The sequence below is a fragment of the Pseudopodoces humilis genome, chromosome 8, assembly GCF_049639895.1.
Source record: "Pseudopodoces humilis isolate 2021_Gansu_Grassland_sample_001 chromosome 8, ASM4963989v1, whole genome shotgun sequence".
Taxonomy (NCBI): domain Eukaryota; kingdom Metazoa; phylum Chordata; class Aves; order Passeriformes; family Paridae; genus Pseudopodoces; species Pseudopodoces humilis.
Genome location: NC_142207.1, coordinates 2,150,727 through 2,176,260, shown reverse-complemented (window position 1 = coordinate 2,176,260; position 25,534 = coordinate 2,150,727). Strand labels below are relative to the sequence as shown.

The 25,534-nt window shown below is 42.1% G+C and overlaps 1 protein-coding gene across 2 annotated transcripts in view; it reads left to right on the top strand.

Moving 5' to 3' along the window:
• Positions 1–25,534, top strand: part of ACVR2A (activin A receptor type 2A) — a 49,692-nt gene that overhangs the window by 18,529 nt on the left and 5,629 nt on the right. Inside the window, exons 2-7 of one of the 2 annotated variants that reach the window (XM_088058522.1) lie at positions 11,680–11,887; positions 13,697–13,806; positions 15,052–15,206; positions 20,668–20,691; positions 24,205–24,348; positions 25,022–25,165. In XM_088058522.1, coding sequence (XP_087914648.1) covers positions 11,680–11,887; positions 13,697–13,806; positions 15,052–15,206; positions 20,668–20,691; positions 24,205–24,348; positions 25,022–25,165 — 785 coding nt within the window. The remainder of the gene's footprint in view (positions 1–11,679; positions 11,888–13,696; positions 13,807–15,051; positions 15,207–20,667; positions 20,692–24,204; positions 24,349–25,021; positions 25,166–25,534) is intronic. The other variant, XM_005519591.3, reaches the window with a different exon arrangement.

Below are 25,534 nucleotides of genomic sequence, written 5' to 3'. Positions count from 1 at the left end.
ACACTTTCAATAAAATAAATAAAATGATTGCTAGTGAGTAGGGAAATCATAAGAGAGAATGGACCAGAATATAAACAAAATAAACCAAGGTAAACAAGGAATAAATGGCTTTTTGTATCAAAAGATATGTATTATCACATAGGTATTCTATATGTAGATATGCACCATCTCTCCAATTTTTAACTTCCCTCTAAAATGTAGGAGCGAGATAATTTTTTTTGTATAGAAAGAAAATTGAAAGGAAGCTGATTATTTATATTCTCAAGTCATTTCCCAAAGCTAAAGAAAACTGTACAGAAAATCTTTCACATTATTGCTGCCTGCTGAGTTATGGTCTGGAATGCAGAGGAGCAAATCAGAATTTTATTCAATATTTTGAGAATTCCCACTCTATATCAGCGGTGTAAAATAATTGTTGCTGTTCACCAGGCTTCCTTACCAATACTTTATTCTATTCTTTGTCCAGGGATCTCTGCAAGTGTATTTCAAATTACATCAGCTTATTTCAAAGTGAACAGAACAGCTTTGTAATCAGTGATAAATATCTAATATAAAGATAATTAAAAATGCTTGTCACATAGAAGCATATGACTTTTAAGTAAAAGTTGTTTCTGCTTGCTTGGGAGGTGATAAGATTGTGGACTAAATGTGATTAATGTTCTTTGCAGATGTTGCTTTATATGCTTAGGCTTTCAAAGTAAAGCAGTCTAGACTGTCTGTCTGCATTCTCCTACAGCTTTGATCTTGATTAAAACTGGCTGTATTACATTTATCATCTTCCTTTCTCGAATGCCAGAAAGTCTCTTAACTGGTTTTGTTGTTTTTTTGGGTTTTTTTTTGCATCTGTATTTATTTGTAGAGAAAGAGACTCAGTATCCTCTCAAACTACTGGAAAACTTACACTTGGATACATTCAGCAAGTGGCAAAAATGGGTATTTTCTATCTTGAAAGACTTTAAAAGTCGTTTGGGTTATTTCAGATGCAGCAAAGGTGATTCCAAATGTAAAACTTTCCAGGAGTGAGGCAGGTGAGCCCTGAGTGGGTTTCTCCCGTGCTGTTGGATGCAGATCTGAGGGAAGGTGGAGGATGCTTTGATCCTGTATTTGTGGCAGCTCTGATACTGATGATCTGCTAACATCCATTGCTTTCTGCTCCAGCAAGATTTTTCTTCCCGATTTCCACCCTCCCAACTCTGGGAGATGGAGCTGGATTGCTTCAGGCTCTGGAAAAGGGTCAAAGTACCCAAATAAAGCACATTTTATCAGGGTACATTTTTCAATTCTGTATGGCAGCAGAAGAGCTGAAGGACATGAGTTTCTCAAATCTCTGTTTAAGTGTTAAATCTGTGCCTGCTTAGGCAGATGAGCAGCTCCTCATTTGTGTGCACCAAGTACAACTGAAGTGATTTCCCCAAGATCTGAAATATTCAGATTTTCCGTTTATTCCCTTATTTATTCCTTAAGATTGTTTAGGGCCAATTTGAGAACTCGATGTATTTTATGGAGAAGTTTGAAATGAAGGTAAATCTTTTAATACTAAAACATTTTGGGTAGTTCTATTAAATATTAAAATTTATGTGATTTGTTTTCTATTTCAGTTTTTGTTGGTGCCTCCACCAAGTGCTTTATTCCAGTCCATTGGTTACAGTTTAGAAAATATTTGTAGCTTCTAGACCACAGTGGTGTCTTAAATCCAAGTTTGGGAACAAGGCTCCATGAGCTCATCCAATACACAAAATGATGGAGAAATAGCCAAACAAGAAGTTAAATAATATTTAACTGTCAAAAACCACTTGGAAATCCATTGTAGGAAGCAGTGAGTTGTGCATTGCTCTGTATTTGGTCATTACCTATTTTTTTTCCCTGATCTTTATGAAATACTAAAACTGTTCTGTCTTTGTTGTGACTTGGCAGTGATGTGTGATTTTTTAAAAATACTATTTTTTGCTACAGAACTAAAGAAAAATAGATTTTATGTTACAACATGGTTATCATTCTGGAGATCTGTAATCTTGCCTGAATGTTGATGCAGCATCAGGGGGAAAATGAATTAAAAGGAAATACTTTAATGCAAGTCTCAGCCAGCAGATCTGGATTGCCCCTGTTTCAAAAGCATCACCCAGCAGAGAACTGATGGACTGGTTGAACTGGAGTTGCTGTTCTAAATATAGATCCTGGTGTTGTTGGGATCTATGCAGGGCCTCCTGAGAGTCAGTTCTTAACAAAATTCCTGTAAATTATCTTAATATTCCAAATCAGCACATTAAAAAGTTAACACTGCAGTTTTGGTACAACGTTTTTGTAACAAATGGGTTCTTTAGGCTTTTCTTGCCAAGTGAAATGAAGCAAAACTGGCTCAGTTGAACACTTGCAGTTTTTTCATTGATGTGCAGGCTATAAACTGAAATAGTTTAGGATTATTGTGCTGTGTCATGTGTGGGCTGTAGAATCAGGGGGTGTTTTACCAAAATTCAAATACCAGTAACACTTTTTAAGTGTGGCTTTGGATACTTTTCCTAACAAACAGCAAAGCTCCTGTGGACTTGCATTTCCCCTAAGCTTGTGTGAATGGTTCCTAAATGAGATATAATTTGATTTATTAATTTTTACATGTTTGGAAGCCTTTAAAACCTTTAAAACGTGTCTTAATTTTTTCATTCTTAGAGATAATTCCAGCAATAGCCTTGAGTTTCTAAAAGACATTTTTGTGCTGTTAAATGAGATGGAGTAGATTGACATCAGATTTGTTGTTATTAATATAGAACCAGAAAGAAGAATATTTTGGTCTTTTTTTTCTTATTTGGATTTTTTCCCACATTACTTGATATTGGTAGGTTTTACATATACATGTATGTATTTAAATCCTCCAAATTTTTATTTTAAGGGATAGGGAGATTGTTTACAGGTTGCTAGAATTGAACTGCAATTCTTTCTAATAAGGTGTTTTCTTAAGAAAAACACCAAATATGGGAACATAAACTATTTGTAAGTGCTTGTGGGCAGGTAAGAGAAATAAACCCCACTCTCCTTGATTGCTTTTGTATTCATTTAATTCTCATGTTAGATCATGTTGATTTAGTTAAAGCAGCTGTTGCAGGAGTGGCTGCATTTAATGTTTTAATGACAATAAATGTGCTTATTTTTAAAGTCCCTATAACAGAGTGATGCTGAGAAAAGAGTTTTAAAATTGTGATTTTAAATTTCTCCCCTTTCCAGTCAGTTGTTCTTGAAGCTATGATAAGAAATACAAAAAGAGTTACATTTAATATGTATCATGCTGACTTTAATAACCTCCTTTTGATCTTGAAATGCTTCTTTTTTGAATTTGTTCTTTCGGGTGTCAATCTTGCTTTCCTGGATACAATTAATAATAACATTTCTAAAAAGAGGACGAGTGGATAGCAAAATCATCTTCATGAGAATCCATAAAGATTAGAAAAATTGAACAGAAAACCAGTTTTTTATTGAGGTGCACGAGGAAGTTACTTTCTTGTTCCATTGCTGTTTTCTTCTGAATCATAAATAAATGATGTTTTTTATAGTTTACCAGTCATTTATATCCAAATTTGTTCTCTGTAAAACATTCCTAATAGTGATTTTTAGTGAAATCTGTCAGTTCTCATTTCCTGAGGGAAAGCTCACTTGGAGTGGCTTTGGAGCATGGAAAGGTGATGATGGGAGTTAAAAATTATGAGTATTTAAATTACAAGTGAAAACATTTCCTTAATGAAGACTCTGTAAGGTAGTTGGACTCTGGATTTCCCTTAACCCACCTTAGCCCATTAAAAACAAGTCTAGAATAAGAAACTTGAGGCAAAAAAAATTCTTTTTCCTCTTCCCTCCCCTCCCTCTGAGGTCGCAGGATCTGCTCCTGAGCGCTGTGGCTGGCAGGGCTGAGCTGCAGCTGAGCCCTGGTGTTGTCTCTGGAGCTGGGGCCTGGCAGAGCTGACTTTGGCCATGTCAACAGTGGCTCTGTCTGTAAACATGGTTGTTTCAAGCTCTAGAAATGGGATTTTTCACTTAATCTTCAGATTACAGTCTGGCACGGGGAACAAAATGAGGCAGCCCGAGAGGGGACAAAGAGAAAATCCATTTCAAGTGACAGCCACTTTAGCTGGAGGTAAAGAGGCAGTTGTGCTGGATTTTTAAATATAATCAACACTGATTTCAGAGCATGAAGACACAAATTTTAAAACACTTTTAGTGTAGACAAGGTTTGGAATTTGATCTCAACAGGACTGGACAGAAGAAATGGAATTAAACAGACCCAGCGAAGTTTCAGGTTATGTAGATGTTTTGCTTTAGGAAGAGAGTTCAGCAGTCACAAACATATTAGCATTTTTATGCTGATAGGTATTTACTCAGATGTGTAATGCTGCAGCCTGACATTTATTTAAGTTTAGTGGCTGAAGGAAGGAATTACTTCCACTCGTTTGTGCCAGTTCAGCTGTTCGAGGCTGCACAGCTCAGTTGGATTTTTGATTGTGCTACAGCCCCAAAATGCTTCTCAAACTGGGCTCTTGTCTGCCAATGTCATCCTTTAGTGATGCAGCTGATCCCAAAATGCCTCTGCAGGAGCATTTCCTAGCAAACAAACCCAATATCCATCCTGGAGAAGTCCTTGGGAATGGCTGAAGTCCTGACTGGAGTTCTGGCTGAATGTGTGAGAAGGATGAACTTGGGAAATCCTGTTGGGATGAGGTTGAGTTGGGGAAATGAAAATGAAAACACAAAAGCCCAGCTCATGGGCTGTGTGGAATCAAGACTGAAGGTCAGTGTGATGATTCTCCATAAATAAGTTGGAGAGTTGGCAGAGGGAGGGGTAAGGAAGGTTTCCAGCTCGGTGGAGTAGGAACATTCAAAGGTTTGAATTTTTCAGCGCTGGGTTCTGCCTTTTCCTCTCCACGTTACCCTGTTTACCTGCAGCTCCCAGGTAATCCCTGTGTGTGTTTATACAAATGTGGGACCTGTCTCTCCTCCTTTTAGCTGCCATCTGGACAAGGGCAGCTGGAGCTTGTCTGGATGTGCACTGACCATCCAGCTCCTGCCCATGAGCTCAGCACTTGGGAATTTTGCTGGGCCAGCTTGAAGGAAAAAGATACAGCTGATGCTTTAAAAATTGGAAAAAAAACAAACAAACAAACAAACACAAACAACAAAACTGGTTGTAAGTATGTTTAGGGTGGGGTTTTGGTTGTAACCACAGAAAAAAAAAGAGAAGTATAGCAATGGCTAAAGAATTGGAATGTAAATAAGAAGCTCAATCAGCACATGTAGGAGAACTGGGTGGTGTTTTTGCTTGCAATAGCACCGAGTGGGACACGACACCCACAGAGAGATTTGTTGGAGAGCTGAGTTGAAGGCAGAATCACACTGGTCCTGTTGTCTTTTAAATAGTTACATAAGGTCCTGTAAGACAGAAAAAGAAGTGGGGGTTGGATATATCATGTGGAGGAAACATCAAATGTGGAGTTGGATGCTTGCCTCTTAGATGTCTTGACTGTGTTTTTGTTTGACTTGGTGTGTGGTTCTGTTTGCTTTGCAGTCAAACTGTTACATTTGCATTGTGCTTGACTGATTTGGGAGACAAAAGGTAGAATAATTTCTTGTAATTAGCCTGAATTAACTCTTCTGTGTGTGTTTTTGAGGGGTCAGGAGGGAGTCTGTGAAGAGGAGACTCCTTACTTGTCTTTATAAATGCAGGTGAAATATTGACACTGATCACATTGAAGAGCATCCTGGAAGATGTGTGAAACAAACAGTACATGAGGAGGCTTGGAGAAAATGCCATTTCCTGATCTTCTCTTACAGCCTAACCAGAGAAGGACATTTGAAGATAGCTAAAATTGACAGCTAAAATGAAGTTTTCCCAATGCTGTTTAATGAAGTGATTAATATGTTCAAATTTCCCATCTCCATTGAGACTGCAGGAATTTCAGCCCTCCACTGAGGAAAATTCTAAATGTTTCATAGCTCTCAGCTGGGAAGTTCTCAGGAAGTTCTGTAGCTCAGAGAAGAACCTCCACAAACACCAACCCCACAAAGGATCATTTTGATCCAAAATCCATTGGGATTCACAGCTGGGTGTTACTGGGAGGAGCTCCCCATATCTGGTGAGCTGCTTTGGGATTCTCAGATCAGAGGAACAACTCTGACAGGTATCTGAGATCATTCCCGGGAAACTCCCTGGCAGATCCCAAAATAGAAACGCTTCTGGTTGCCACCACCAGCATGAGACTCATCCCTGAGAAGGATTCATAATTCCTGATGCAGTCTGTGTGTCCTCAGGTGGTTTATTTAGGTGCTTATTGGTGCCTTTAATGCTGAAGGGGCTCTTGTTTAGTTTAATAACAGCACTCCAAGACTTTTTGTGGAAATGGTGTCACTCCCATGTGCAATGGGAAAGAATCCCTGTCTCCTTCCTGGGCAGCTGCTTCCCTGAGCTTCATCCAGAGGCAGGAGTAGGTGATCCCTCCTGGATAATCAGAGTGCAGCAGAACCTCAGTTTGCATGTTTTAAGTCAAAAACTTAATTGAGGTTTCTCATTATTATTATCATTCATTGGGGTTTTGCACTGGGGAGAGGAGGATAATCCAAACTGGGAACTGCATTTTGCTAACATTAGTACCTGGTTGGCCCTATTCTATTTTTTCCAACATCTGAATCTTGTAGAATTTCAACTTTGCAGTTTTGAGCTCCATGTTACCGATATTGGAATATTTTAACAGTCTGGTAATCGTGCCAGGAATGGGACAGTTGACCAGCAATGACTAAAAGCCACCAGCACCTGAGGTGAGTGCAGCCCCGAGGCTGTGCCTCAAACCAGACAATTTCTAGGATCTTTTGAGCTTTTTTCCCTTCCAGAAATCATCAGGCAGTGGCTGAGAGGTGTTTGTGCTGTGTGCTGCTAACACCTCGCAGTGACAGCAGTGGCATGTTTGAACTTGAAAACATCAGCCTGTGTTTTACTGTGTTCCCTTGAAGTCAGGGAGTGTGAAAAATAACACTTAACTCCAAGTCTCTGGAGATTCCCAAAGGATGACAATCTTTATCTTAACCAGCTCTTAGTGGCACTTTTATTTCTACCTAAAGAACAGAAATGGCCACTGACCCTTTTTCTCCATTTTCTGCCATGTGCTCTGCTCTGAAAGGATTCTGGAAAACTTGGGCACCAGAGATCTGGGGGTTTTCCCACTTCCCAAAATCCAGGCTTAAATAAGGTATTTGGAAATACAAGGCAGAAAATAGAAGTTCTCTACAAAATCCCATTACGGCATTATTAACTTCTTCTATCAATGGCACAAACTGCTGGGAGGGACTGAAGGAACACATTGGAAAAGTAATTCCAGGTTTTTTTTCCTTCAGCAAGAGCACCATGCAAATAAAACTAAGATATATCTATATATGTAAAAGTGCATCATCAAGTGGTTAGAGCAGCTGATTTATTTTCCATATTGTAAGTCCAGAAGACTCAGAGTAAAAAAAAAAAAAAGTTGGTTTTTTTTTGTTACTGTCCACCAAGCAAACCAGAGGCTGTAAGGGGTTTTTTAACAATGCAGATATTATTCCTCTCACCTTCTCCCTCTTCACTCTCAGTTCTATTCCCTGTTTTTGGGTGACATCATCCTCCATAGTTTCCATTCTGCTGTAGTGCCTTTGGGCTGATCATCCTTCAGTTTTCCAGTGCTGGATTCTTCTTCTCCTTCTTTTTCAGAAGTGTTATCTCAGCTACAGAATTTCATACTTCAACGGCAGGCTCATCCCTACAAATTTTCCATTTTGAAAAGGTGTGAACTGCAAAAAAATTGAAATATTTTCCAAGTATATGATGAGATTTCTTAGCAAATACAGATTTTCTGTTGTCCCCCCCCCCACACCATAATCCTGGAGAAAAATGCAGCTCTTGCTATACAAAACTACACTAAAGCTTTACCAAGTCTACCCCATTCAAGTTGCAAACTCATTTATTTTTAAAGACTAGTTTAGAAAAAGAAAGCAGCTTTCTAGACCATCAGGTTAATCTTAAAATTTTGAATATTCACAGGGTGGCAGCAGTGCAGGTGATTTGTTATTTCACTGCCTTGTTTATCTTTTTTGCAGTTCTTGCCTTGCCTGAGTTAATTGCTACTGTGTTTGGATTTAATGAATGTACTTTGGCTCAGCTCATCTGAAGTACAGTCCTTGTTTGACCTGGGAGCATTGAGAACAGTGATAATAGGACTAATATTAGTCTAAAAAATCAACAAAATAAGTTTGGGGACATCGTGGCATGTAAAAGGAGGACAGAATCCTTTCTCTTGGAACTGAGTTTGCTTTATTAGGTTGGAAATAACTTCTTTCTTCTTCCTTTGAGAAACTTTCCCCTGGGTGTTATCAGAAAAAATAGAGAATGATAAAATCCTGCTTCCTGCTTGCAGGAACATCAAAGCTGGGCTTTTTTAGTCTATATTTGTAGTCTGTTCTTAGATATATTTGTAGGGCTAGAAAGTGTTTGAGATCACTGTGGAAACAAATAGAATAACACATATGGGCAAGTACTTGAAAAAGGTACCTGTGCAGCAGCTGAAGGTTTTTTTTCCCAAGGTGTTATTTCTATTTATATTGCATTTTCTCTTCTTTTCTGCTCCTCTAGAACAGCGTGTTACAATTCTGATATTTTGGTGAATGGGCCAATCTATAAGTTACTCAGTCCCTGTGGTGCTTCTGTGCTCTGCTGGTTTATTCTAATAATTCTGTACTTAAAGAGTTCAAATTCATCTCCAATATAACCCAGTTTAAGTAACCTTTCTATTACAGGCAGAGGTATCTGCCAGACTGAACCTCACCCTTTAGTCCTTTTATATATTGCAAGTTTTCCAGGGAATAGCAAAAAAAAAAAGTGTCCTTGGCACCATCAAACTAATCTTTGTAGGCTTTTCATCCATTTTCATGACTTGAGCTTGAAAATGTTGTTACATTTCATGAAGCAGTGAGAGATCACAGATTCAGTTCCCTTTGCCCTTTGTGTCTTTACATGGTGTCACCAACTAATCACGCAGCAAAAGCAGGATTTGGGAATGAGGGTAGGACGTGGGAAGTGTTGAAGTCTTCCCTGGAAAAGGAGGGAGATGATCATTATCACATTTCAGATAAAGTACCAGGAAACCATTCCTGCATTACAGACCCATGGGCTTGTGTTGCTCAGTTTTTAGTGGATAAAGTTGGATAAACTCCCAGGAGTTTCTTTTTTTTTTGTAGTGATACCTGTAAGAGACAATTCCTATTCCATGCAGCACCTTTTCCCAGTGATCCCTTCCTCAATTAAGGCTGTGTTAGTCCTTAGGAGCTGTGCACTCTTTGGCCCTTCTTAATTAAAAAACTGGTAGATTATTTTCAGTCATTTAGCCTTTTTCTGATTGAAAAATGGCAGCCAGTGCTTCCAGCCCCTCCTGAGCTGAGGTTTTCCAGGCTGCACATGTACTCTGTAATGGAATTTCTGCCAATTCAGCTGTTTCCTGTATTAAGAGTGGTTCAGAAGTTCAAATGTTGGTTTTGTTTCATTGGTGCAGCTGTCGTGGATGGACACGAGTGTGAGGGATACAGCAGCACTGGAATGGGAATACTGAGATATCCAATGGGATCTGGCTGAATGTGCCTAGACTAAAATCTGTTCTGTATTTAATGCCCTTTGCTTTCCCAACGTGTTTCCCCCCAAGCTTTCAGGCCTCGTGTTCCATCCATAGGACAAGGCTGGAGTTCAGCTCATGGCTTCTTTCAGCAGCAGCATTTTGCATTTTGAGATTCAGGAATTGGTTTCTGGCAATTCCATGTGCACTCAGAATGGGTACAGGAGTTCCATTAGAGACCTGCCCTGCCTAATAAATTCACTTTATTGTAAATGGCAGCTGCCCTTCTCCCCTGGGAGCTCCATCCCCGTGGAGGGCGTGGCAGAGCTGGTTGGAAGCAGATGGGCTCAGGGTTTTCTTTGTGTGGTTCCCCTTCTCCTCTTGCCTTTCTTCCACCATGTTCCTGCTTTTCTGCTTTGAAGGATTAATCCAGGATTGTCCTGCTCTGTCCAAGCCTGGGTTAGTCTGGCCAGATCTATTGCAGGTGCCTGTTCAGGTGAGGAGCCCCAGCCAGATCCAAGGTCATTAAACCAACAGCAACTGCTGCCAGTCACTGATTGGAGCATTAATGGATTAAAAAATAGATGGATAAGAAAACCTGACTATAAAGACTGGAATAAGGAGAATACTTATGCAAAGTTAGTTTTACTGCAATCCCTGAATTTTATAAAATTCAGCTTGTCTGTGGTCCTTCAAAGCTGGGCTTGGCAGTGGGAGACAAGCAATGGCACGTGTGAGAGAAATCCAGGACTTCTGCTTTATTGCACTGACAGAACCAAATCGTTCAATCTGTTGCCTCATCTGTTTCTTGCCATAGCTGAGAGTTGTAAAGGTCAGGCCGTGGCAGCACAAGGAATATAATGGTTCCCAGGCTGCCCCTCACTGCGCTCCCAGCTGGCTCCTGCCCCTCTCCCATTGATCCGCCAGCTCCTGCCTATTTTGGGAGTGCGTCACAGGCGGGGTGGGATGCTCAGGATGGGCAGTGCTGCCTCAGCTCCGGCCTCCTGTGCTGCTCTTCCAGGGCTGCAGCAGGGCTCAGGTGGGAATAATCCTCATTCTCCTCGGGAATGTGTGGGAATGGCTGCTGGGTCACAGTTATTGTGGATAAATGGGGATAAAGGAGGTAGGGAGTGATGCAAATAAATACGTAAAAAAACCTGCTGTGGAAAATCTTTTCTCTCCAGTCTGGTCTTCAGCGTGATGTGCAATGTAATGTCTTAAAAATACGAAATGTATAGATAAATACAGGCAAAGCGCTTTGGCATCCTCCTGACCCTTCCTCTGATTCTCCAGCTCCTCCATCTCTCTCTCTGTTTTCCCATGGTTTTAATACGTGTTAAATGGTGGAACTTCCATGGAGATTAATGGCACTCTCTGAGCAGTGTCTGACAAGAGAAAAAACAGAAGTAAAAGGCAGTTCTTACTCCCTTCCTGTCTTTTGTTAACAGTCTTGCTTCCCAACAACCCTTCACCTTTGCAGGAGCCAGACTGGTGCTTTATATCCCATTAACGCTGAAGTTATCTCCACCAGAATCCCAGAAAGGTTTCCTGGATGGTCACTAAATGGTCTTTGAGTTCCTTTCCAACCCACACCATTCTGGGATTCTGTAATACTCCTGCCCCTAAACACTTCTTGGCTTTTTTGGGGGGTTTCTAAGATGAATTCCCTGCTCTTTTGGCTCCTGTAACAAGATAAGAAGCACAGATGCCTTTTGGTGAATTTTCCTGGCTAAATCTCCTGGTTTGGCCAATATTTTAATTAAATCTTCACTGCTCAGCATTCTAAATTTTCTCTGCTATTCCTATTCATGGAGAAGTATTGCCATGACTTGTTCTTCATTTCTGCAAATCTTGCTAAGTTATGCAAGTCACTGTTTGACTTCACAGAAGATCTTTGTTTTATGTTTCAACACTTGGAATGCTGCTGAACTTTACGTGATTTCTCTCTTTATTAAAAAGAGGGGAGAGAGGGCACATTGGTACAAGCATTAAATTATATTTTTATACAGCCTGCATTTATTCATATGCCTGATCCTGCAGAATTCCATTTAATTGTGCTTCCCTTCCCTCCCAGGTGCCATCCTGGGCAGATCAGAAACACAGGAGTGCATCTACTACAACGCTAACTGGGAAAAGGATAAAACCAATCGCAGTGGGATCGAGCCCTGCTATGGTGATAAAGATAAAAGGCGACACTGCTTTGCTACATGGAAGAATATTTCTGGATCAATTGAAATTGTGAAGCAAGGCTGCTGGCTGGATGACATCAATTGTTATGACAGGTGAGTTTTCCTGGGAATTTTTGAAATTGATTTGTCATTGTAAACTCTTTTTCTTCTCTGTAACAAGGCTTGAGACAAGTGAATGTGAACAATTATCTTATTTTTAGATGCTGTTTGTATTTAGGGACCAGATTCCACATGAGTACATTGTCTTATTTGCAGACTAATGTATTTTACCTTCTTAAAAGAGCCCAGGTATTTAATTTCTTCTTTTTTTTAGTCCATTAATAATAGATTCTGTAGTGCCTTGTTATTACCAAACAGTGCAAATATAATTATTGCAACCAGGATGCAAAATTCTCTCGTTGACTTTTCCGAAGTCTTTAGAGTTGGAAAGTCAGCACTTTGTGTCTGCAATTTACCAGATCATGGAAGTATTTTGGCAGTTTATTAATAAGCTCAATGGCAGCTCTAAGAATATTCTAAATTTCCAGTTATTTTGTTGATAACAGATGGTCCAGAAAGAACCCACGAGCAGTAACAGCAGGACTTGGGGTTTGTTAGATGCTGACTGAATAGAGGTCATGACTCTCTTAAGCAATGGTGTTGCAGTTTTTTAAATACTCTACTGGGTTTTATTGGCTCAAAACATTTATTATTTGGGAAGGCAGAGAATTAAGAAATAGATCCACAGTGGATCACTATTAAAAAGAATTGAGGAATAATTTCAGCAATATTTTACAAAAGTTTTCCTTTGTGTTTCTTAAAAGTTGAATTTTTAGAAGAAAGTCTTTCAGTCCTTTCTCCCAAATCAAGTTGCCTCTCATCCCAGGATGTTTTCTGTTTTAACGACATTTTAAAGCTCAAGTCCCACAATCTAGGAAAAAAAAAAATAATCCTAAAACCATGGGATTAGATTTTCCCTTGAGCAAAGAGAAGAAATTGGAAGAAGAAATCGAATGCAGGAAGGAGGGTAAGGAAGGAGTTGGAAACTCAGTATCTCTAAGTCCTCATTAAGTAATTTGTGCTAATCACACACCCAGTGCTGTGTTTGTCCAGAACAGCCCAAAGCTTCTCTCTGGTGCGTGGGGTGCTTCTGCTGCACTGGGAGTTGTGGGGGTGACTCCAAACAGCAGCAGATTCAGGACATCAAAGAGAAAATGTTCCCTGGAAGTCACAGGACAGGGTGACAGCAAGAGCTGGCTTGAGGAAATAACCCCAAGTTTTGAAGATGAGCCCAAAACCTCCTTGACAATCTTCAGCTGTGTTTAAAATCCTTCAGTATTTCTCCAGCCTTTTCCAGTTCTGCTGTCAGGTTGGCTCCTGGTTGCTGCTTTTTCTTTCCTGATGGGAATAGTTTCAGCATATTTGTTAGCAGAATATTAATAAAAAAGGCATTCCTGCACTTAATTCAGGGAATGAAATAAGCCCTGTCCCTAAGCATAATGTAGGCAGAGGAGATTGTAGAAATTTTATCATTTCTTTTTACAAATATAATAAAATTTAAAAATTCTCCTTCTCACTTGTCTCTGGCCTTGTTTGATCACTTGCTTGTCATGTTTAAATCTAGCTTGTGAGCTGTTCCTCAATGTCCTGCTGGTGCTTTTCTTTAACTTTGCCTTAAAAATGACAAAAACATATTTCTGTTTTGATAAAATTTCATTGCAATATAAAACATCAAAATGTAATTGATTTCATTAGGTTCAGCTGTTACTTTGGTCACGTGTTACACGGTCGATTTAACTTTAAGGGTTTTTAATTGAAATTTAAGTTCACTTTGGAAATTTGAAAGATGGGTGCATATTTCCTCTTGAACAAAGACAAGCCAGCTCGAGATTAATGAACTTTTTATACTCTTCTGTCCTGCAGGAATGATTGCATAGAGAAGAAGGACAGCCCTGAGGTGTTTTTCTGTTGCTGTGAGGGCAACATGTGCAACGAGCGCTTCTTCTACTTCCCGGAGATGGAGGTCACGCAGCGTAAGTTCCTCCTGATGGGAATGTGCCATGTGGTGCTTCTTCAAATCAGACTTGTCCAAAAGTCCTGCCTTTCCTGCCAGAGGGTTCTGATAGAGCTCTGGGCATTTATTCCACTTGGAAATGTGCTTTCCTATAAAATCAATAAAAGGTACTTCAGCTCTTTCCAAGGGTGAGAAGGAAGGATAATCTGAAATAATTGCCTGGTTTAAGGTATAGAAGTTACTGTCAGATCTTACCTTAATTATATGGTTAAGCCCCTGTAAGGGTGTAAATTGTTGGGCTTCTCATCCCTGCATCCCTGTGCCAACCCGGGGATGCTCTTTTTCTTGAAAAAAATCCTCTTTATCCCACCTGGACCTTTTGAATTTCTCTGTAAATGGACACAGTAACCAATAAAAAGAGGAAAAGAATTTCCTCCCAGGTCACAGGATCCATGTGGGTTCTTCCATCTCAGCATATTCTGTGGTTCTGAAAGACAATCAAGTTAGCCAGATTTAACAAATAATTATTTTAAAAAACCAGCAGCTAAAAGATAATTTGATTTTTCTTGCCTATCTTCTTCCAGTCAAGAATCTGCTGGAGAACCGAGTGATGTTAATAACTGAGCTGAAAACAGCAAATGTCTCATGTACCAAATAGCCAGAGGAAGTTGTTTATGAAATGAAAGAACATTTTCTGCAAGATTAAAATAGCCTTTGTTGACCCAGGAGATATTGTTGTCATTTTTGTCAGTGATGCTGCTAAGGCAATAATTGACATTCTTCCCTCTCCTGAGCCCTCTCTTGCCCCAGGGGGCTGTGGCTGCCTTGGAAGCAGCTCCTGCTTCTGCAGAGCCTTTTTTGAGGTCATATGGAAGTGTTTTCACCTGGAGAACTCCTCCTTCCAGCCCAGCACAGAGGTGCTGGCAGGTTGTTGCTAAATCTCTGAATGGATTGATTTTCATTCATTAGGTGATGAATTCTTGCAATCCCCTGGCAATACAAACCCCCCCTTGCCCCCTGTAGGCTGGTGGGGGTTAGAGGCCCAGAATTCCAGCGTGCTGAAGTGAGAATCTGGGATCTGAGCTATTCCCATGCTTTCCAAAGTGCTGCCTTTAACCAGGTGTTAGTTTGTGCTGGCTAATCAGGTACTGGGAGCCTGCTGTGATGTTGGCAGGAGCTGTTAGAAAATCAGGCTGCTGCACATTTCAAACACTGCCTGGATTTGTTCCTTAAAAGCTGTGTCCTTTTTTTTAAATCCCTTCAGCAACTTCCAATCCTGTTACACCGAAGCCACCTCTGTTCAACACCTTGCTCTATTCCTTGGTGCCTATCATGGGAATTGCAGTGATCGTGCTCTTCTCCTTCTGGATGTACAGACATCACAAGCTGGCCTATCCTCCCGTGCTTGTTCCCACCCAGGTGAGCTCCAGCTGCAGGATTTGGGGATTTTTAAGGGCCAAACCATTCCTGAAGGGGATCTGTCCCGTGGCTGGTCTCTGTTGCCCTCCTGATTTCGAGGTCCTAACGCTTGCTCTCCCCTAAAGCAGAGAATTAAGCTTTACTTAAACAGCCTTATTAATTATTCTTTGATGAATATATGAGCAACTACTTCATGTTTTTATGCATCTGTTTGTTTGAGAGGAGAAAAACTGAACACAGAGGGCAAAGACACAGTGTAGGAAGGGGTGCTGGGGGCTGAGCTGTAATGCTTAGCTGGAAACAAAAAAAAGAGTTGCCAATTCAACTTGGCCATTTGAGGTGTTCAGAAAATAGCAGCTAGGAGAGGATGAGCTGTTTTTAAGGATTCCTGGAACTGGGATAAAGGTGCAGTTATAGGGAATGTTTAGAAAATCTTCAAGCACAACTTCAGGGCATAACTCAGCTCATGGATTGTGATTCTTGTCATCTTTTTCCTCTTGTTTACGTGTTTGCTGTTTTGTCTTGAAACATTTCCGTTTTGGGGGTGTTTGTGTTTTGTTTCGAAAGGATGAGGTTGTGGACTCCATACTTGAATGTAACCTGGCCATTCTGCATCCAAACCAACCTCCTGGGGCTCTTGTGTGTGGAATTCCTGCTGTTGGGAGGCTCCAGCTGATCCTGGAGCTGTAATTAGGTGCTAATACTGGAATTCCTCTTCCTTCAGTTGTGTCTGGAGATCCAACTGAGATTAGGAGGTTTTTATGGAAGGAGTTAAAACAGGAAATTCTAGAGACCAAAGCAGAAAAGATAAAGAAAATGTGGTTGTGGAAGAGAGAAATGATTTGAATTTTTGCAGTAGGAAATAACCTGAGCTTCTAACTCAGCACAGTGACCAGAATATATGACCTGTCCTACAGTGATGTTATTTATGATTGACATTAAAACTCTTGTTATTTTGGGTAGGATTGCCCAGGATTGATCTCTGAGTGCTCCAGCTCCTGGGATATTTCCAGTGCTGCTGCTTGACTCGAGGGTGCTGCAGGAAGCAGGATTGCCTGGGGTTGATAACTCAAGTGTTTTGGTTTCAGTTTTGCAGTAATAGATAAGAGGAATTTGGGGAGAGGCAGTGGCCATATGTTGTTGCCAAATGAAAAGAACATAATTTAGAGGAAAAAAGTCTGTTTGCTGTCCTTGCGGAGAGGATTGCAGCTCCTCAGACTCCCTGCAATCTGTCAGCATAATTAGTTCATCCAGCTCCCATTTTATGGATCTGGGACTTTACATCAACCCAGTGGTCTTTGCTGGGAGATCAAATTCATAACTGCTAATTTTGGGAGTAATTCCAGTGTGGGATTGTCTTCCTAAAGAAATTAAGTCATGGATAAAGCCATGGAAAAGCAAATGAATGTTAAATAAATGTGAGGTGTCAGGAACCTGAATTCTGATTATCCCTCCTTTTGCTGCAGTTTTTTCCTTGCATGGACTATGTTCAGGGCAGGATGGACACCTAAATTTTTAATAAATAGGGTAATTAGCTGTTGTGTTTGTGCTCAGATTATATCTTTGGGATAAATGTACCTTGGTGCTTGTGGGGCAACAACATTTTACTATCTTGTGGTGAGCAGGCATTAAGGCTCATGTGGAAAGGCAGGAAAAGCCACTTCTGCCTGAAAAACTACTCGGAATTATTATGTAAATCCAAAGTATAAACACTCCCTTATGTAGCAGAGCAGTGGTTCCCACTTGAAATTTGATTACAGCTGGTTGGAGCAGGAGACAGGAGAAGCAGGAAGGGAGGGGAAGTATTGGGAGCTTTATAACCACAAATAAACTCTGAAATATTTGTGCAATTAATCTGTTACCAGTATATTTAATAATTGGGGCATGAGAGGAGGTTGTAGGCAAATGGACTTGGTTTAAACCTTTTTGTAGCAGTGGTAGAACAGACAGGTGGGATGTACAGCAGGAAAAACAGGGATTGCTCCATGTGAGATCCAGATAAAGGTTATCCCTTTTTCCTTGGTTTATTCCCAGAAACAATGGGAATACAGAGCTGCTGCCCTGGTACCAAACTTGCAGGAAAAAAATGAAAGGATGGATGAGGAATAAGCAAAAGATAAAAATGAGGAAACGCTGAAGAATGAGAAATGGTGAAAGAGTTAGAAGAAATGGTGATAAGTAAAGGATTAGGGAGCAAAGGGGAAAGAAATAATTTGGAATATTTAAAAAGAAAAAAAAAAGCAAGAAAAACACTGTAAGAAATGTTAGAACCTGTGACAAGACATAAAGGACAATTAGTCTTGGCTTGTTTGTGCTGCTTGCTGTGCCTCACTGCTGTGTGGGGAACTATCCAGTGAAAGCTGTCAAATTCCATCAAATCTGTCACTTTCTGTGTTCTCCAGTGAGTTATTAACAAATCCATGTTTGCTGAATACATCTGTGTGTATGGAAAACACTTAAGAACTGTTCTGACTCCTTATTTCTATTTGATTTAGCAAACACAAATTCATCATCTGATACAACTCATCCAAAGGATCAGATTGATGTTTGAAATATTTGAATGTGTGCAGTTTTCTGCAGAAAGAGGTGCTGGGACCTGGTTCATTTTCACTGGGGGACACTGGGTCTGGAATTAGGTGTAATTGAGATTTCTCCCCAAACATTCCCAATCAAACTGGAGTGAGGATGGCAGGGAGCTGCTCTGTTGTGCTCCCTTCCTCCTGACATGCTTTGAGCTGGGGCCAGAGCTGTCAGTGCAGATTCCAAGGGGCTGTTCCCACCCTGGCAGCTGATGGGTGCCACTGTCACCCTTCCCACAGAGCTGCCACCAGCCCCACTCGGGTTTGGCAGCTCCCCCCGTGTCCCAGCCCCCACGAGCAGGGAGTCATTCACCTCTTGTACTTTCCTGGGTTTGGCTGCATCACAGTTGCTTTTTTTTTTTTTTTTTCTGCTTTGGCTTGGTTTTGAAATAATAATTGTGTTGAGAAGCTTGAGAAAAGGCTTTGCAGATTCACTTCTTGTCATTGTGACCGATTTTGGAGATTTCTTCTGAAATGGTCGAACTCTCTGTGGTCAAAGATGCATCAGGGTTTTAATTTCTGAGCACAGGAATTCCTAAATCTACCCTGATGCACTTGAAATTTCTGGGATGATCTTTCCACCCTGGGAAAACCCCACTTTCCTAATGAAGAATTAAATCAGGTGTTCATTTTTTTCCCTGTTTTGGTCTTCCAAAAGCCACATTTTTTTGTTGTTGTTGTTACAGATACTTTAATAGAAACATTTCAACACTGGAAAAATGCAGGGGAGAGGTGTTTTTTCAAAGATTGAATCCAAACCTGGGAAGATGAATGGATACTTGAAAAACACAGGGAGAAGGCAGGTGCTTATAGGAAATGGGAAAACAGATTGGAAAGTTCCTGCAAATCAGGACCCCTGAATGTGCAGGGGGTGAGGAGCTTGAAACTGAATCTTTTTTTTTTTTTATTCCTAACAGAATCCATGGGCTGGTACAAGTTAAAATCTGTAACAGAGGGAAGAGTTTGTGTGAAAACATCCAAAAGCCAATTGCAGCTTTTACAGATGACAAAATGGTTGTGGGTAGCCCAAAATTGGGGGAAAACCCACACTGCTTCAGGTTTTATTGGTCTAATTGGTTACAAATACTGTAACAGACCCATTGGAGTTGGTTTTCAGGCAGCATAAACAGCAGTGAGTGTGTTTATGTACATTTGTGTGGGTGACAGGGGTTTTGAGGGGGGTTAACTGCTCCCAGTTTTTATTTATCAGAGTTAATTCCTGATGTAAAGCTCAGATTTCTTTTGTAGCCTGATACCTTTGAACTGGTGCCTCTTGGATTTCTGCAGGGAGCCTGAGGTGATGCTCTGTGAGCTGAAGGGGAGGACATTGGTTTATAATCCAGAGGTGTTAATGAGCATAAATACATCTTTGTAAAGTTTGCATGTGTGTGGAATTTATCAGTGTTTGGGGGAAGCTGATCCCTCGAGGGAGGAGTGAGAGGTTTGGGAGAGGGCTCATTTCTCACAGCTTCATTTTTGCAGTTTCTCATTATGGTCAGAGCACAAAGGTTGAATTCATACATATTTCTGCTTATTGCTGAGGAATTTCCATAAATCTTCAGAGCTGGAGAACTTTAATAATGAATAGGCCTGGAAAAAGAGACTTTCAGCCCCTTGGGGTGGGTTTTGCTCTGCTCTGGAGCTGCCCTGAGCAATGGTGGAGGAGATTCTGGTGGATCCCAGTGCTCCAAGTTCTGTTACAAGTTTATAGCTCCGTTCTCCAACGAATCCTCCTGGATTAATTATTGGTATTAATTATTTGGAGGAAGGGAAGTGTGTGCTCGGCACTCTCCAGGCACAGGGAGAGGTTCCCACTGGTCCCGTGCTCCGGAGCATAGTGAGGGTGTGAAGGCAGAGGGGAGGAGGGGATGGCACCTGGAGACAGGAGCTTGAATTCCCTCGCTTCCAACATCCATCCCATCCCGCTGGAAAGGACAGAGGAGATGGCTCTGGTGACAGAGCCACAGAATCAATAGGCTGGGTTAGACAGAAACTCAAAACCCATCTCACCCCTGCTGTGGCAGGGACACCTTCCACTGTCCCAGTGCTCCAAGGTTCATCCAGCCTGGCCTGGGACACTCCCAGGGATCCAGGGACAGCCGCAGCTTCCCTGGGAATGCTGTGCCAGGGCCTGCCCGTGCAAAGGGCAGGAGGAGGAACGGAGGCGTCTCCACCGAGATGAAAGCAGCACAAACACGGGGGTCACTGAAATCCTGGCTTTTCCCTGGATTTTTTTCCCACAATCTGTCAACTCCTCCCTGGATTGTTTGAAGGAATCTTTCATATTGTGATTTATCTCTGTCAGTCTCTGCTGGGTGCAGAATGTTTCCCCTCTGTTTCTGGATGTATTGATCGGGCTCAGTGATGGAGCCCAGATCCCTGGTGCCGTTTATCCATCCCCTTCCATCCCTTCCCATCCCAGCGGGGCCATTGGAAATTGCCGTTCCCAGGCAGCGCCCGGAAGGGGAATTTCCCTGGAGCGGCGCTGCCCCCTGCCGGCAGCCGGGAGCACTGCAGGGAATTCGCATCCCGGGGCTCTGGAATTTCACCTTTACAAGTTCCACGTGTTTCTGCGCTGGTTGTGGTAGCACGGCTCTTTACACCTGTAATGGACGTGTCTCGATGTAATTATAAAATCATTCAGTTAATTTTCTACCTAATAATCCTGTTTTCCCCATTTTCCTTTACTAACAGTGCTGGATTTCTTTGATTGATGTGTTTTAAATGATGTGTTTCTGGTATGGCAAAGTTTTGCTGTCCCTGTGAATATTTCTGTCATTAACTCACAAATAATTGACTTTGTTTCCTCTAAGCTGTTTTTGCATCCCATTCTTGGTGTAAATAGTAATTTCTCTTGCCTGTGTTTTTTCCCTCTCTGCAAGCACGCCTTTCATATAATGATTGAGGTAAGAGGATGTTTGTTCCTGGCTCTGGGGCTTTCTGGGGATGTGGGAGACATTGTTTGTTCTGAATTGTGATTTCTTAGTATTTTGGACATCTGTCAGCATGTGTAGTTTAAAAATGCAGCTTTAGCCTGTGGTTCGTAGAATGCCTAAAATTCCCTGGATTTCCTGAGAGTGGTGGGGTCATGATCTGCAATCTGGGATTGATCCTGGAACAGAGGGACATGGCCAGGGGGATCCATCACCCCTTGCCCTGGAAGCAAAGGGCACATCCCACCCTCCTGTGCCCTGTCCTTGGGTCTCTGTTCCCATCTCCCACCTGCCAACACCACTTGGAGCTGTGGGGTCTCCACGTGCTGATCCTGGGATTTTGTGTGGTGCAGGAACTCACAAAAATGGATCATCTGGGGAAAAATAAAAATACTCCTTCACCACTCATTTTTCCCACTGACCAGGAGTTATTTTTATTTGTATTAAAATCCAAGTCACTGGGACCCTTGAACTCACAAATTGGCTTATTCCTGCTCAGCTTTTCAATGGAATATTGAGATGAGGTGTAATAAAAGTGCTCAATTTCTCTCATCAATAAAGTTCTCTAATTAACGCCTGAAATACTTTGGAAAGGCAGTTTAGAAGAAAATCTAATAGTTTAAATGTATTAAAAATTTAAATATTCCAATATTTTCCTGACTGTGCCTCCATAAAAAGTTCCCAGGATTCCTTGGATCTCTGTTCCATGTTTAGCTTCCTTATCCCAGTCAGGGATTCAGGGTCCTGCCTCCAAGGAGCTGCTTTTAATGGATTTGAGTTCCACAGTTGCTGAGCTGCTCTCTGATCTCGAGACCCATTTTTGAGGACACTTAAGGAACGCCATTCCTGGGGGTCACCCTCCCTTAAGGACGATTTTCCTCCTGTGACTCACTCCAAGGGAAGGGGCAGGAAAAGGGAATTGGGATTTTTGGATAACTGGGAAATCTGGGAGCCCAGTTTATCCCCCTGCCATCCCTGCTGGCATTCTGGCCTCGGCACCACAGAGATCAGCCCCAAAGCCACACTCTGGAAGGTGAAACTATTTTCCTTGGAAATATTGTCAGGGAATGTTTCTGTGTAAAAACACTCCCTGGAGCTGCAGAGTTTGGAGTTAGATTTTAACTAAGGTGTTCAGAAAAAACCAGAGAGGGGGGAAAAAAAGGGAAAACTTTTCTTTCCAGTTGTGTTAACAGCAGGAATTCTGCTTCCCACTTGGAAAGGCTGTAGCAGGTGCTGGGATGTGGTGTGGAGAGCCAGGGATTTCTAGGAAATAGGGAAGGAATTTGATGGTGTGGTCTAATGGGGAATTAGGAAAGCACCAGGTTTCGCTGCCACTTTCACTTCCAGCTCTTGGCAGAGATGTTGGAACTGGGTTCAGCAAGTCTTGGAGGTTTTTGATTTTCCTGATGGTTGGGGAAGAATTCAGGCACCAAGCACTTCCAAATCCCAGCAGTTTATTGGGAGGAGGGCATGGGAAGGAAGGGGAATCCAAGCCACTGGAGCAAAGGGGGATTTGGGGTTATTTCCCACAAATTTCTCTGCTTTAGACAAGGCAGGAGGTTCAGAACTTGGAACAGTTCATTAAATCAGGGTTGGCTTTGGGGGATAAATTTGAGCATCTTGTTCCCACTTCCTCTTCTAACAACAACAAACTGGATTTACAAGTGTTTATTTAGTACAGTTTGTATTTTACAAATTGAGGCACTGCTTTCCCTGGTGCCTGGAATATTCCAAGAGGGCTCTGGCAAGAAATGAAAGGCACCAAGGGAGCGAAATCTTTGCTCTCAAACTTGGTTTTCTGCGCTGCGAATGTTGATGTCACAACTTCAAGCGCCTGTCGCTGTCACATTGACAAAAGGATTTCCTCCTTTTTGGGGACAGTGTTGCAGTGTGTCTCTAATTTGAATTGCAAATGCTATTTATTTTTTCTAGTTATTAATTTGTGCAATGAGGTTACTCTGCTCTGAATCTTTCTCTGAAACATTTTAATTTATTTGTTGCTGTATAAGAAAGCAGACAGTGGATGTTTATTCTTGCATTGAAACTGCTCAGGACTTGTATTGTCAGCACTTGTCTCTACTCTCCCCATAGCAAAGGGTTTTAACCCCACAGTTTGTCACAAACTCTGTCTTCAACCAGCACAGGATTTGATGGTTTGGATGGAAGTGCTCAAATATTTAACTCTTTATTGAGTGCTCTCCCCTCTCTTGTAGAAGCAGCTCCTCTGGTGGTTTTCATTCTCTTGAAAATGGCTTTACAGGGGCTCTTTGTGGAAAAATAGATGAAAAAGGGGGTGTTTTGAAGGTTTTTTTGAAAGCTTTGGGGTTGGCTGCTGGGGTTTTTATAGAGGGACAAGTTAATCCCACCTGGAGGGGAAAGTGCCAGCCCAGGAGAAAGCAGAGCTTTGGCAATAAAATTGAGAATGTGCTAATTCTGTTCAGATGATGAGATAACAGCAAAACAGAAAATCCAGAGTGTCAATAAACTGCCTCCCCTTTCCCAGGATGGGGCCAGGCTGTAGTGTGGGATATGGGAATGGGGATATGGGGTCCTTGGGTTGCCCTGTGGGAGCTGTGTCTCACCTCCAGTTGTACAAATCCTGCAGGACAGGACCAGATCACCTCTGCAGTGAAATTCCAGCTCGTTTCTGGGTGCTGGGATTTCAGGAACTCAGTGGCAGAGTTGGGAAGTGGGGCAGGAGGGGCGGGCTGATCCCTGGCTGTGCTTCCACAGAGTTCCAAGATTCCCCCTTTCAGATAAACACAGAAACCTTCAATGCATCCGAGGGGCTCATTGCAATTCCAGCTCTTAAAAATATAACAAGTAAAGCTTGATTATCTTTGTTCCTTAATTTCTGCTGTGCTTTCCCACCTGGTTACAATATTCCTTCATTTTTGCTGAGCTTTCTTCCCACCTCATTAGACTGATCCTTAATTCCTGCTCTGCTTTCCCACCTGATCACATTTATTCCTTAATTTCTGCTGTGCTTTCTTACCTGATTCCATTATTCCTTAATTTTTGCTGTGCTTTCCCACCTGATTCCATTATTCCCTAATTTCTGCCGTGCTTTCTTACCTGATTCCATTATTCCCTAATTTCTGCCATGCTTTCCCACCTGATTCCATTATTCCTTAATTTTTGCTGTGCTTTCCCACCTGATTCCATTATTCCCTACCTTGTTCTGTGCTTTCCCAGCTGGGCACACCCTCGCTGGGTTCCTGCTGTGCTGTCCCAGGTGCTTTTCCGGGTGTTTCCCATCCCTGTGGAGCTGCTCCCTGCGGCACATCCCTCCTGAGCACGTTTCCCAATCCCATTTCCCACCCTGTGGAGAAGGGCTGGATGTGCCTGGATGTTTGGGGATGGCTTTGGCTGGGTGATCCCAGGCTCTCTCCGTTTTCAATCCTTTACCTGGAGTGCTGGCAGGGATGAGGTGAATGAATGTCATTAATAACAGCAGCGTTAATTAGTGGTGTCTCCTGATTGCAGGACCCTGGGCCTCCCCCACCGTCTCCCTTGATGGGTCTGAAGCCGCTGCAGCTCCTGGAGATCAAAGCCAGGGGGAGATTTGGGTGTGTGTGGAAAGCTCAGCTGCTCAATGAATATGTTGCAGTCAAAATATTCCCCATCCAGGTGAGCAGAACTCTTGGGCTCCTGGGTTGTTCCTCACATTAAAACAGCTTTTCTTGGCCCAATAATTCGGTGAATCCAAGTGCAAATGGCCTTGGAAGAGTTTCAGTGATTTAAAATAAGTATTTTACTGCAGTAAGCACATTGCTGAAGCAAAAACCCTGTGAAATAAATATGGGTTTCTAGTCATAAAAATATTCAGCATCCATGGTTTTAAGCAGCTCTCACCCCCCTCTTGACCAGTTAATAATCAAATTAAATTGTACTTAGAAGGAATGCCCCAAAATGCAAACCCTGAAGTGATTGTTCCAATTAGCCATGCCTCAATTAAGTGCCACGACACTCATTGCCCAGCAAGTGCCCTCGCCAAGCCGTGGCTCACATTAAATGGATTGAGGAGTTCTGAGAGCAGAGGGATGCTGGGTGGTGATACTGGGATGGGATTTACATTGATTAAAGCACCCCCTGCTACTTGAGGTGCAGGAATTTGTTCCCCCACAGTGATCCAGGTGCTGCCTTGCAGAATAAACACCTCAGGCTCTCGTTATTTCCCAAGAAATCCCATATATTTTTTTAACAGACCATTCTCAAACGCTGGGATCCAACTCCCCTCAGGTCCAGCCCCTGAAATCCCATTTTTTGGTGGCTAACTGGCACTGTGCTGCTGTGCTTGCAGGACAAGCAGTCGTGGCAGAACGAGTACGAGATCTACAGCCTGCCCGGGATGAAGCACGACAACATCCTGCAGTTCATCGGCGCCGAGAAGCGCGGCTCCAGCATCGACGTCGACCTGTGGCTCATCACTGCCTTCCACGAGAAGGTGGGGCTGTCCCCGTGGGGCTGTCCCCCATGGGGCTGGGGCTGTCCCCCCGTGGGGCTGGGGCTGTCCTGGCTGAGGCAGGGGGAGAACAGCCCTGGGAAAGCAGCACAGACAGGGAGTCGAGGCAGTAAAGGAGGAAAATTGAAAGTAGCTTTCACTTAGCTGCTCGCTTTTCACTGGATGTGAATTCATTGCAGTTCCTTTTGAGACAGCTGAGAAAGTTGTCATCAGGTTTTACTGAGAGAGGAGTTGTTTTAGGAAACAAACAAAAATTAATTCTAGGGGTTTTTTTTTGGCTTTTTAGAATATGTCTTTTTTAACATCCCCAACCTAAACCTGCCTAAAATACATAACCTCGCATCTTGCAGA